Raw genomic sequence first — 14,252 nt, 5'->3', positions numbered from 1 at the left:
TGATTTAGCTGTCAGTAGTCCTGACTGTGAGCGTCACGTCTCGTGTTGTACTGAGCACAATGAGCGAGCCGAGAGGAGGAGGAGGAAACATAAACTCCAGCCCGGTACAAACCACCTGCAGCCTCTGCTCTGATCATGAAGCCGCTGATCTCTGAGCAGATGTGACCAGAGAAACTCTGTGTTTCCACTGTTTCCACTGTTCCACAGAGTCACTAACTGGCTGTTTCACGGTGAAGAGATCAAGTCTCAGTCACTGCCCGTGTCTCTGAGCGAGTGTGTGACGGAGCGCAGGGGCTGTGTGTGTGTGTGTGTGTAGCTCAGTTGACCAATCCTGCTCGAGACTGAGGTTAGGCCCGCCTTTCTCATTAGCATAAGGACACTGAAATCGAAAAATAAAAGTTGGAATAAATGTGGAAATAAATAAATAAATATGGAAATAAATGCAGAATTAAATAAATCAATGTCTTAAACTTATTTCCATATTTATTTATTTATTTCCACTTTTATTGCAACTTTTATTTATTTACACATTTATTTATTTTTCGATTTCAGTGTCCTTATGCTAATGAGAAAGGCGGGCCTAACCTCAGTCTCGAGCAGGATTGGTCAACTGAGCTACACACACACAGCCCCTGCTTTCCGTCACACACTCGCTCAGAGACACGGGCAGTGACTGAGACTTGATCTCTTCACCGTGAAGCAGCCAGTTAGTGACTCTGTGGAACAGTGAAAACACAGAGTTTCTCTGGTCACATCTGCTCAGAGATCAGCGGCTTCATGTTCAGAGCAGAGGCGGCAGGTGGTTTGTACCGGGCTGGAGTTTCTGTTTCCTCCTCCTCCTCTCGGCTCGATCATTGTGCTCAGTACAACACGATACGTGACGCTCACAGTCAGGACTACTGACAGCTAAATCATCCCAATAAAAAATAACCTTAACTAACCCTCTGAACTTGAACTAGTTCATTTTAAGTGTGAACTGGCTCAACGCTGCAAACAGCTACTGGACACCAGCATTGAGAGGCAGAAGTAGTAGGGCTAGATCATTACACTCCTGTGACCAATCCTGCATGAGACTGCGGTTAGGCCCGCCTTTCTCATTAGCATAAGGACACTGCAAATGCAAAGGAAATGTATCAGGGAAAAAATAAATGTTAAAATATATTTAAGACATTTCTTTTGACATTTCTTTTGGTATTAACATATTTATTTATTTATTTCTGTATTTATTTATTTATTTCCATTTTTATTTATTCATTTATTTATTTATTTCTGTATTTATTTATACATTTATTTATTTATTTATTTTTACTTATGTCATGTATGGTCCTCCATACATGATCAGAGCAGAGGCTGCAGGTGGTTTGTACCGAGCTGGAGTTTCTGTTTCCTCCTCCTCCTCTCGGCTCGCTCATTGTGCTCAGTACAACACGAGACGTGTCGCTCACAGTCAGGACTACTGACAGCTAAATCATCCCAATAAAAAATAACCTTAACTAACCCTCTGAACTTGAACTAGTTCATTTTAAGTGTGAACTGGCTCAACGCTGAAAACAGCTACTGGACACCAGCATTGAAAGGCAGAAGTAGTAGGGCTGGATCATTACACTCCTGTGACCAATCCTGCATGAGACTGCGGTTAGGCCCGCCTTTCTCATTAGCACAAGGACACTGCAAATGCAAAGGAAATGTATCAGGGAAAAAATAAATGTTAAAATATATTTAAGACATTTCTTTTGACATTTCTTTTGGTATTAACATATTTATTTATTTATTTCTGTATTTATTTATTTATTTCCATTTTTATTTATTCATTTATTTATTTATTTCTGTATTTATTTATACATTTATTTATTTATTTATTTTTACTTATGTCATGTATGGTCCTCCATATGTCACATCCTAGAGCAGAGTGACCTCAAGAGCAAAGCTGAATGTAATGCCATGGAATTGGAGGTGTGATTGGAAGAGGCAAACAATCATGTTGTTTTGCTACAGCAAACAAACGCAATATGGGAGAGTTTAGGCTAAAAAGTTAATGCTGTGGGTAAAAAAAAAAGAACGACCAATGAAATAAATAGAAGATGGCAGGACATAGAAAGAAAATAACAAAAGAAAAGATAGCTCGTAATAAAACCTCGGCAAATAAAACAGGTAGGGGGCTGGTGGAACAGATGCCTCTGACCTATATTGAGCAGCAGTTCACTTTCTGAAAAAAAACTTTCTCTCCGTCTTCTGCCATGCAGTTTAAGACAATAACTGCAGCAAAATCTGTGCGCAACACTTTGCCAATAAGCACCTACATTTCATACGTATTAAATATAGACGCAGTCACAATCATCACAATTATTTTCAGGCTTTGTAAATCACAATGCATGTGCTAAATTGAAGTATTTGCATCTACTCCTCCCAGTATTTTGCACACTCTGGTAGAAACCCCCGATATTGCATATTCATTGAGGCAAACTTACTAAATGGACAGTGCTTTTCTGCATTCAATCCTCAGTGCGCACCATTAGTGGATCAGCTTGCATGTTATTTTGCGGGTGAAATCAAGTTTGCACATGATTTGACAAGCGCAAACCTTTATTAGATAAGGCCCTAAGTCCAAAATTCATATAACTAGCTACAATTCTCCAGATACTATTTAGGGGTTGTTTGATTGATATCAAAGTATTGAAATTACCAATACTCATGGGCTTGTCGATTCTTGTTGAGAATTGAATCTAGTATTAAATAATGATAGTACTAAAAATAATAATAATAAACCTTATCTATGCTTTTCAAGACAAAGTTACAAAGCGCTTTACCTGAATATTCAACTAGATCAACATATAATTCAATATTTGTTATTTGTTGTTATTACTAATTTAATTCATCATCCCTACTGTCTTAAACCTTCCCTCGTCTATTTAGAGAAGAAGGAAGTGAAGTGTCCGACCCCAGGGTGTGATGGGACCGGTCATGTGACTGGACTGTACCCTCACCATCGCAGTCTATCTGGATGTCCTCACAAAGATCGAATCCCTCCAGAGAGTGAGTACACATTATCTGTCTCTATAGATCTTTAACAGACAGTTAAAATGCTCTGATGACTCTATTCCAACATGCAGATCATTTATATTTAGATGTTATAAATGGTTTTGCAGCTTTGCGAGTAAAGACCTGGGTATTTTTTGTTTCTATTGTTAAAATAATAACAACCAGTAACGCAATGACTAGTAGTACCACTAGCACTTCCTTCTATTATGGAATGAACTACTAGTAATTCTACTTTTAATGCAAACTTCTATACTTTTAATCAACACATTTTCAGTGACTGAGTGTGTTGCACAGCTTGATGTTTTTCGCTATACTGGTATTGATGTGAGACCATCTACAGTTAACTACAGAGACTAACCCCTAACTCTGTTCTGTGTCTGTAGTTCTGGCCATGCATGAGAACGTCTTGAAGTGTCCGACTCCTGGCTGCGCAGGCCAGGGTCATGTCAACAGTAACCGCAACACACACCGCAGGTTAATAACACACCCACAGACTCACACACAAACACATAACACACGTTCAGGAAATAATGCGAAACACACACACATACAGGTGGGCCTGACTACCGCAACAAATGTGATAAGTTGAAAGTGTGTGCAGTATGCTTCTATGGCATTCCACAAGTAGAATTAGAATAGTTTATGCTTTGGTTTGTCAACATTTCAGTTTTCAATAATGATCGATACATAAAAATGATTTATGTGCCTGACAATAATAACTGCCATGGAAATTATCTCAGGGAGGCCTAATCTTATCTAATACTACTAACATGACTAACTGTCTTTAGAAGGTTAGCAATAACTTGAGCACCTGTCTGGGTACTGAGTGTTGACCTATTCATTCATTAATTCCAAACATGTGGATGTGTCTCCCCTTTGTCAGTCTCTCCGGCTGCCCCATCGCAGCAGCAGCTAAACTGAACAAGACCCAGGACAAGCAGGTTCATTTACAAGCTGCAGCCAGTGAACCCTCTTCCAACTCAGACAGAGTGCTCAGGTGAGACAAGATAGTTACCACCAGTTCTTTACCAAGTGACGCTACATGTTGGTTTCTTTTCTGAACTCAGTTTATATTGAATTCATACATCTACTGATTGTCTATGTCAGTTCAGGGATAAAACATACCTACCAACTTTTCCTCCAGGCCCATGTGTTTTGTGAAACAGCTGGAGATCCCTCAGTATGGCAGCTACCGGCCCAATACAGTGACCACCACGCCTCGAGCAAACCTGGCCAAGGAGCTGGAGAAATACTCCAAGGTGTCATTTGACTATGCAAGCTTCGATGTTCAGGTGTTTGGAAAACGTATGCTCATTCCAAAGACACCCGGCACCGCTGAAACATCACCTAAAGCCTTCAAATGTAAGACAAATACACACCACCTGTACATTTGACTTGATCCAAATCAAGGGTAACGCTAACTCTTTAAGCTTTTGTTTTAAATGCAGATAATGTTTCTTCATAGAATGTTTAAATTTGAGGCCAGCTAGGCCTAATACAAATTCATATTCAAAGGAATTATTTCCAAGCATAAATTCACTAAACATAAGTTTAAACAATAGTTAAAAATTGTTCTTCATCAGGCTTCATCAATATTAAACGCATTTTGATGTATTCTCCTCTTGTTCCTCCTCATTGTTTGAACAGATCCTGGTAAAATTATAAATTATAAGTATTTCATGGTTTTCAGTCTTTCTCAAGACCAAAGCGCACTATTTCTAAGAAAATAAATGTAAAACTGATACATACAGACCATACATATGATAAAAGAGGCAGAGAAGGTGGTGCGGTGGTCTGTCATTCTAAGGCAAACCAAATTGAACTAAAACTTTAAATATACTGAATGTCATAATATATAATATGTTGTATAATGCCAACGAAACATTTCATACTTTATGGCATGAATAGATATACTGTAAATACATATCAGTAATTGTTCTTGAAAGCAGATGGAAAAGCAGGAATTTAATCATTTATGCAGACACACACATGCAGCCACACATCTGGTTTGCGGGTTAGGGTTAGGGTTGAGTGGCTGTGGCTTCTCCAGTCCACTTTCCAAAATGCTGTCGAGCTAGATACTGATACAGATGCTGACCCTGATCCTGTAAATGTGTGGTGACTTTGAAAGATTCTTTATAAAAAGAGTCCATTTACCTTTATTGTAACCATCAGCAGCTGTCAAGCTCCACAGAGGTCTGCTCTCTGTTCTTGTTCCGGTAGATTCACTATGCTCCACTCCCACAGCTAAATCATTCCCCAAGGCCTCTTCCCCCAGTCACAGTGTGTCTGGAGGATTTTCCAAGAGTGCCTCATCCTCCAGTGGTTATGACTATAGCCAGGATGCAGAGGCAGCCCACATGGCAGCAACAGCAATCCTCAACTTGTCCACCCGCTGCTGGGAGAGGCCGGACACTCTAAGTGCCAAGCCCATGGATCCCTGCACCAAGGTACACAGGTTCCTTTTTTACAGATTCTACCTCATCATCGCCCAACAACACACTCTCATGTTCTGTGTATCTGAACTATGTAGGAATCAGACATTGAAGTGGATGAAAATGGCACTTTGGACCTCAGTATGAAGAAGACCAAGAGGGAGGGCGTCCAGTCTCCAGAGCCTTCATCCTCATCTTCGTCCTCTCAGCACACTGGAGCTACCTTGTCTCAGAGCCACAATCAGCCAGAGTGGGAGGGGGCGCTAGACTTTACCAAACCAAGTGGAGTCAAAGAGGAAGACCACGAAGAGGTACTGCACACATCCAGTGCTGTGTGAATCATACACAATTGTTCTTATCTGTGGGTACAGATTTTTTTAGCAATTTGAGTGGGTTACTTGTTTTATCTTTTGTCAGGTGGAATACTCAGCTCCCTCATACACTTCCTCTGATGGTGAGGAAGAACAGGACAACCTGAAGGACAGGAAGTACCCTGGTGAGGTCACCACAACCAGCTTCAAGGTCAAGTTCCAGCCCAAAGACAGCAAAAAGGACACTCTTGTGTAAGTTACAGCTTTTACCATACAATACATTCAAAGCTGGTCTAGGGAAAGACTATTGTTCCTCTTTTCTTTTCTTTTTATACATACTTTAATTAGATGGTATGACTGTAACATTTAAATAAAAAAATTTACATCACTCAACCAGAATAAGAATTATGAAGCCTGGTCATACTTCAGGTAAGACAAGCGCCAGCCCCTGCAGACGACCGTTGGACAGTCATTAAAACTATAATACACAAAATTTCTCCTCAGACCTCATGTTCCTGTCATATAAGACAGACTATAATTTACTGGCACTTAAATAAAAGTGGAGCGCCTAAGAAGACCCCCAATTACGGACAGCCACATTGAGTTGCTGTTAACTCATAAAACATCTGAGTCGTCCATTTCATATGACCTGAATACAGCTCGGAGTTGCCAATACTGAAAAATAAATCTGAACTGATACTGTAGTATGTTTTTCTGGCATGTCACTAAAAAAAAACATTTCTTAAGGCAGTGGACTGATCTGTAAGTGTGTGTCTTTGCTCAAGATGTCCCACCCCAGGCTGTGATGGCAGTGGACACATTACTGGAAACTACGCGTCACATAGAAGGTATGACCTGCACTGTGACTTGTAAAGGACGATCTCTGCATATTTGGTGTGTGCACTGACAGGTGATTTGTTGAGGTTGAAGTATGATGTCAATTTGACCTCTGCTCCTCACACTGATTCTGACTGGATTCATTGGACCCTTTTTTCCTATTTGAGGAGATTCCAGTCCCGTTAGATGTCTGTCCACTGTTTGTCATTCAGAACTCACTTCACATTGTACATAGTTAAGAAGGTGTAGTTACTGTAAGCACTGGATCATAACAACGTATGTTGACAGCACACATGATACATTATAAGTATGTTATGTAGTCAGGAGATTTGGGGGTAACAAGTCCGTGTCTCAAAAGGTTGTCCTGCCCAGTCCTCTTCTGGGTCTCTAGTTCAGGTCAGGCTCTGGCTCTTCCCTTCACTCATACTCACACATCCTTTTCACAGTCTGGTTTTCTGACGCTCTCTCTCTAATGTATCTTTCAGTCTGTCAGGCTGTCCTCTTGCCGATAAATCACTTCGGACCCTCATGGCTGCCCACACAGCTGAACTAAAGTATGTCTGCTTCCTCCTGTCTCTCACCTCCAACATGTTCACTGAGTCTGCAGCTACGTCTCTGTCCCTACTCTCCTTTACACACTGATAAACACCTTGCTGAATTTTCAACCAATTTAGAGCAGATTTCCAGCCAGATAGTAATATATTCACAGTGTATCCACACATAAGACTCCTATTTTGCACATACCATGTATGTATGTGACTAATACTTTGGTTGCGTAAAATAAGCATTAGTCATTATGATAAATAAAACTCAACACAATGGAAAAAAAAAATACTTTATTGTAAAACAGCTTTGCACCTGTGAATGGTTACTCTTGTTGCTTGAATTTAGCATCTCTATCGTTAGAATGTCCAAAGGCCTGATCAGAGTCTGGGATTTTCTTCTGTTTAAACTTGTCAGAACCAGGAACTTGCTGCAATATGGCAGTGGCAGAGACACATCTCATAATCCGGAAGTGGCATCTGTGTCTATTTACAGTGTTAGGTGACAAACACTAATGTCAACCTGCGGTGTGTTATAAATGAAAGCCTGTAAATTGAGAGATCACCGTGTGTGTGTCTCAGGTGTCCAACTCCAGGTTGTGATGGATCGGGCCACATCACTGGAAACTATACATCACATAGAAGGTAGAAGATCCTCTCCTGTTAAGCCTGAAGCACCTACAGCTCCTCTGTACTGTCATATGCTGTCACTCACTCTCCCTGTTTGTCTCTCAGTCTGTCTGGTTGCCCTAGAGCCAAGAAGAGCGGAATCAAATCAACCCCAACCAAGGATGACAAGGAAGACTCTGAGCTGTTGAGGTGAGCAACAGCAGATCAAAGGCAGATTACCATCACATATACTGAGCACACTTAATCAGTCGGTCAATTATCCTTGATCCTTTGCTTCAACTGGCGTCAAATCTTAGTCTCATTTCATGATGTCTCAACCAAAGCAAAGTGGTGCTTAATTGGATCCTAAATTTAGAAGGAATGCCACTGCTATGTTTTGAAAAACAGAACACAATTTATGTGATTTACTAGGATTTCGGGCTGAGACGCATTATTTTCATAGTCAAACATGTATGAAGGGGGAAACAGTGCAAACTCTTCTGTGGTAAGATGGAAAATACATCGAATGATAGATTTGTTCCATTGTGATAAAGGGAAATGCGTGAGAGTAAAGAAATGCATGGTCAAGGTTAATTTACTGAAAGATCCAATAGAAGGTTAGCCATTTCACATTGTAATGAAGACATTTTATCTAATAAATCATACACTCATTAGAGACAAATATCTTTCATTTTTTCTGAAACATACTAGGAAATATGCATCTGGTTACGGAATTAATTTTTGGGGAATTTTTCTTAATCTCTGCTTTCTATAAGAGTTTTAAAGACAAGAGAGCTTATTTGGATTTCATGTCTATCTTTTGCTTACTGCTCAAGACTTCCATCTCTGCTACCTATCAATGAGTTGAACCAGGGTTTTATGCTTGTCTCCAGGTGTCCAGTTCCTGGCTGTGACAGTCTTGGCCACATCAGTGGAAAGTACGCCACTCATCGCAGTGCCTATGGCTGTCCGCTGGCGGCACGTCGGCAGAAGGAAGGTCTTATTAACGGCACGCCCTTCTCCTGGAAGTCCTTCAAGACTGAAGGGCCCACCTGCCCGACGCCAGGCTGTGACGGCTCTGGCCACGCTAACGGCAGTTTCCTGACACACCGCAGGTATCTGGGATGTCTGAGAGTTTCAACGCTCAGAGAGCAGTGTTATCACAAACACAGTTTCATGTAAAAATACTGCACATTGATTTCAATCCATGGTAAGGCAGCATCATGCAGATTACAGGAGGCACATCAGCTAAAACAATCCCCCCCTCCTCCAGTTTGAATTGAGGCCTGACAGACATCAGATCCTAACGTGGTTGAAATGACTACAAATCACATGCCACAAGCCCAGGAGTTGCTTTGTAGCTTCCCTAGGAAAAGGCCTAATTTGCCCCGTTTGTCAGCCAGTCTTAGTTGGTATATACTATGGCAACAGAAAATACACTTTGTGATTGTTTCATAGTGGTTTGTCATATATAGGTTGTTCTCGCCAGGGTATAATGAAAACAAAGGGAGGTTTTTCGACTGTGTTCACATTCATTGGATTATCAACACAACACAACAAAACCATTTCTGTGGTTGCTATTAAATCAAATTTGGTTGATGAACAGTGTTTTTAAGTATTATCACCCTTGAAGGTACTGTATTTTCAAAGCAGGTGGTAATAACAACAATGCTGAATCATGCTGTTACAAGTTAGCTGGTGAAACTACGTAAACATGAGTTAAATTAATTTAAATTAGGAGCTCCTTTTCCTTCAGTAAATAACCAGTGAAGTGAGGGCATATGTGCCAATGCTGAATAATCAACTTGGCAAAGTGAACAACTGATCTGAGCATCCAGACCTTAAAGTTCACCATATGTGAGATGGTTCAGTAGCTTTATGAGAAAAATGAAAAAAAACGAACTCATCCTTGAGAGATCTTGTTGTCATCCTGCATACAGATATGTCAGATGACAAAGTTTGTGTATGTGTCAGCAAGAGAGAGAGAGAGCGAGAGCAGTCAGGAAGGGAATTCATGCGATGCATGCAGATCCAATGTCGAATAATATTTTAATAGAACAATTTTAATCATTATGTGGTGGTCAGTGTTGATATTGTGCAGGTGGCTACAGAAAAAATCTATATAAAGAAGAAGAGTACAAATTCAATGTGAAACTGTAGTGAGTCAGAAGTCAGCTGAGTAGGAGGTCCTTAATATGTGGCCAAGGATACATTTGGGTTCACACATGTTTGCATGCTTAGAGAATGTGGTCACATGCACACCTGTACATAGCGCTGAACCCTTATGATCAAATATTTTAGGACGGATGTTAATACCAGGTCTGAACAGGGTCACAGTGTCAGAAATAAGGGTCTTCAGGGGCTGATTATCAGCTTATCTGGAGATGGGGATCACCTACCAAAAATATTTTTTTACTGCTCTTATTCTGGGACAAAAAATAATGACAAGTGCACTGGAGCGTTTTGAGGTTTGTGTTTTGGGGGGAAAGTTATCCTTCATAAGTCCCAATATAAACGACTAGTCCCTCTCACCATATATTTAAACACAATATTTACTCATATACAGAATGGTTGTGGTGCAGTTTTGTGATGAATACATGTGTTGGAGTTTAAGAGCTCTTGATGTGATCTCCTCTTAGTCTGTCAGGTTGTCCTAGAGCGTTGGCCAACAAGAAGAGAGCAAAGTTCCCTGGAGACGAGTACATCACTGCAAAGTTCAGAGCAAGTGATGGTAAGAGACGGTGTCCCTCCTGCTTACAGTATGTCACATGTGTATGCTAACTTTTCAAACACATTCAAACAATGTCCACCATGTTTGTAAGGGAGAGTTACATTCAACAAATGACATTCATTTAAATGCACTAAATGATTTTAGGGAGACGCCATATGTGTGTGTAATCATCATAGTTATGGTAAGACATGTGTTTTTTGAGCCAGCAACTACAGAATAAACAGTAAAGGGTCTAATGTTGATCCTTTGGAAACTCCACATTAAATAAAAGTTGTTTTATTATTATTAATGGAAATTCCCATGATGAACAGTAAACTCACATCATTTAAGATATCATGAAAACCAGCCTGGTGCTCACCCACCTCTCAAATGTTTGCATTTAAATATCATGATCGATAGTGTCAAATGCCACACTTTGAATAGTGAAATGTAAACTCTGTTTTTTCTGTACCATGGTTGTGTTTGCCACAACAACAAAAAAAACTCTAAATGAGGCTCTACAAACCTTACACCCTAGCCCGTTTACTCCGCTCTGCATCTGCCAATCCGCTTGTTGCACGACTGTTTGCTGTCCCGGCATCCCAATGACATCAGGACAGCAGAAAATCTATACATCTTTCGCCGTAAACTAAAAACAACTTCTTCCGACTACACCTTGGATAAAATTTAATTAATTAATTAAATTTATTTAAAATTAAAAATTAGCGATTTAGTAGCACTTACTGTATTTGGCACTTACCTAGAGCACTTTCTAGTTTGGCATTCTTGAACAAAATTTTACTTTCACTTATTTCACTTATTGTAAGTCGATTTGGATTAAAGCATCAGCTAAATGCAAATGTAATGTAATGTTCTCAGGCCACAGTAGTTAGAGTAGGCCGGCCTGATTTTCTCTTTCTTACCATTGTGTTTACACAGTTTTGGACAACGATGAGGACATAAAGCAGCTCAACCAGGAGATCAATGAGCTGAACGAGTCCAACTTAGAAATGGAGACGGATATGATGAACCTACACACTCAGGTGAGTTTAGCAGCTTGGCTCAAAGCACTGCTGCCATCAGCAAGAGGACGAAAAACATTTAAATACATCTAGGCGACACCGCCGCTTAATTTATGATATTTGGAATTTTATTGGACAACTGTCTGAAGAGGCTCAAAGTGGTACTAAATTGAAAAAAAATCCACAACAGCCCAAAGATAATTTTACTCTCATGATATCTATCTGACAGCATATCTATCAAAGTGTCGTGAAATCTTTCTGGGTATTTGTTTTACTCTCTGGACTCTGTCTGTCTCTGCTTCAGATCTCTTCAATGGAGAAGAACCTGAAAACCATGGAGGAGGAAAATAAGCAGATTGACGAGAGGAACGAGGCCTTGTTCCTGGAACTATCTGGCCTGAGTCAGGCCCTGATCTGCAGTCTGGCCAACGTCCGCCTGCCCACCATGGTGATTAGACACAATGTTTACAATGAGTCACATCAGTCAGGTAGACTAGGCAGATTTTCTATTCTGCACGTATCTGTAATCGTATTGCAGCTTACATTAACTGCATCAGACTCAGGTTGGGTTAAACCAGAAATAACTATGTTTTTCGGGTTCAGACAGAACATTTTCTGAATGAACAGGCGACCACTGGACTATTTTAACTAAAAGATATAGCTGTAAAACCATGGAACATGTGATACATTTAATATGTTAACGTCAGTGTGTGAAACCTTCAATTGTAGTGAATAAGTGTTTTTCTGTTCAACATACCCATGTGTTTAAATTCTCTGAGACACTTACAGAAATTAATACAAATTGGCAATAGTCCAGTTTTTTTAATGTGTTATAGTGTTGAGACTAATTCTAATTTATATATAACCACATACCAGCAAAATATTATAAATCATACAATAGTATGGTAATTTTAATTCTATTATACAACAGTAGAAAAAAAAAACGGACAGACTTAGACTTAGTAAGATTTTGCACAAGCATGTCAGTAGCTGAGTGTGTGTAAGAGTGCTCTACAGTTTTTGTAGATTCTGTTTTCATGTAAGAACATATCTCAGATAAGAAAACATTGATGAATGAATCTGTTTCACTGTGAATGGGTTGTAAGAAGAAACTTCTTCAGAAGAACAGTTGGTGAATGAGGCCCAGTAAACCCTTGACACAGTCAGTGTGGTAATGATTATATAGAAAAGATCACTTCACGTTAAGTCAACATTTTACAAACATCACTGTTTAACATTTACCATCACCAGCAGCGACCTTCATTTCCAACAGTCTGTAGTCAGTCCAACTCTCTCCTCGCAGGACAGAGGCAGAAAGAACTTGACACTAGCCTGTCCTGACTTGAAACTTAACTCGGGGCGTCACTGTCGTAACATAAACTCCTGTGTGATCTGCAAAACAGCAACCTTTTCCCACGTCTGATTTAGCTTTGTTTGTATTACTGAAGAATTTTAACAATGCCTTTCAGCAAATACAGTAAATGAGACAAAACTTACAGAACTAAAGACACTGCATGAAATTCTTGAGAAATAAATTCTTCATTCTGCTAGAACATGTTTATTTGTAATACTATTCGTATATTTAAAATTTTGTTTACAAATAAATAAATAAATCCTAAAATTATATTTACAAGTATGAGTTAAGATTATTCTTCTTAATATAATTCGATATAATTGTTGGAAGGCTTCACAATTCGTTTTTAATGACATTTATCATGAGATCTTTTTCTTTTACATAAAAACGTATTTATATGTATGCACAAATACACACACGAATGTGTAATCATTTTTGCGTTGTTATTTTAAAAATCGACAGATTTTAAAGTAAATTATTGTCAAATAATTTTTCATCAACTGACTCAACATAGGTTTTCTGACTTGTGAACTTGTGTGTGTTTGTGTGTGTTCAGCAGGAGCCGCTGTCAGGGCAGAACTTCGACACCTATGTGGAAACGCTGACTCATATGTTTACCAACAAAGACTGCTACCAGAACCCTGAAAACCGCGCCCTGCTAGAGTCCATCAATCAGGCCGTAAAGGGCATTGAGGTGTGATGGACAGGAAAGCAAGGGGGGGGGGGGGGGGGGTATGGCAGTGTCAACACCACTGTTTCATTCCATACACTTACTGTATGTACTAAATTTTTCTCATTCTGAACTTTCCATCTGTTCTTTGAGTTTGTTTCTTGTTTGCATGTTGCTTTTACAAAGGTGTGAGTGTGAACAGCTTTGAGTGTTTGGTAACACACTGGAATAAAACTATTACTGTACACAGGTGGATACAGACAGGCAGAGTGCAGTACACAGCCTGAGCTGAGCATACGTTCTTAGTTAGTGAACATATCTCGTTTCCACACAGTAATGTTGACAGTATTCTATATGAGCATAGTGATGTTGCACCTACAAGACTAGTTTGTAGATTTATTCTTTCAATTGCTGTGTAACTATTTAAGTCCTTTGGAAATGTTGGCCTAATATTAACTTATTTAACTTTATTCATGTCCACTGTATCATATTTATGTTGGCTTATTTATATACATTATCTATTCATTTCGGGGGGGTTTTCATTTCAAAATGCTACCCGAGAAGATTTTAAAAGGTAATCAAGAGAAAGTAATGATTTCCTCTGCATTGTTGAACAAAGAGGAAATATTTTAAGATATCAACTATGAATTATTTTATATCTTATTATTTATTTAAAATACAGGGATCTTTTTAAGTGCAAATATTTTGTAAAAAAGTTTTTAA

At 39.3% G+C, this 14,252-nt stretch overlaps 1 protein-coding gene across 5 annotated transcripts in view; it reads left to right on the top strand.

The window, feature by feature from the left end:
• Positions 1-13,586, top strand: part of myt1a (myelin transcription factor 1a) — a 21,738-nt gene extending 8,152 nt beyond the window's left edge. For 3 of the 5 annotated variants that reach the window (XM_062392668.1, XM_062392669.1, XM_062392666.1), the window contains exons 8-23: positions 2,914-3,033; positions 3,423-3,513; positions 3,923-4,036; positions 4,184-4,401; positions 5,287-5,489; positions 5,573-5,785; positions 5,892-6,037; positions 6,571-6,633; positions 7,108-7,176; positions 7,747-7,809; positions 7,900-7,983; positions 8,667-8,888; positions 10,413-10,504; positions 11,423-11,526; positions 11,810-11,953; positions 13,416-13,586. In XM_062392668.1, the coding sequence (XP_062248652.1) occupies positions 2,914-3,033; positions 3,423-3,513; positions 3,923-4,036; positions 4,184-4,401; positions 5,287-5,489; positions 5,573-5,785; positions 5,892-6,037; positions 6,571-6,633; positions 7,108-7,176; positions 7,747-7,809; positions 7,900-7,983; positions 8,667-8,888; positions 10,413-10,504; positions 11,423-11,526; positions 11,810-11,953; positions 13,416-13,559 (2,090 nt within the window). In that variant the 3' untranslated portion in view covers positions 13,560-13,586. The remainder of the gene's footprint in view (positions 1-2,913; positions 3,034-3,422; positions 3,514-3,922; positions 4,037-4,183; positions 4,402-5,286; positions 5,490-5,572; positions 5,786-5,891; positions 6,038-6,570; positions 6,634-7,107; positions 7,177-7,746; positions 7,810-7,899; positions 7,984-8,666; positions 8,889-10,412; positions 10,505-11,422; positions 11,527-11,809; positions 11,954-13,415) is intronic. The other 2 variants (XM_062392667.1, XM_062392670.1) reach the window with 2 other exon arrangements.
• Positions 13,587-14,252: the final 666 nt, after the last annotated feature.

This window comes from Platichthys flesus, chromosome 7 (assembly GCF_949316205.1).
Source record: "Platichthys flesus chromosome 7, fPlaFle2.1, whole genome shotgun sequence".
Taxonomy (NCBI): Eukaryota; Metazoa; Chordata; class Actinopteri; order Pleuronectiformes; family Pleuronectidae; genus Platichthys; species Platichthys flesus.
This window is presented reverse-complemented; position numbering and strand designations above follow the sequence as displayed.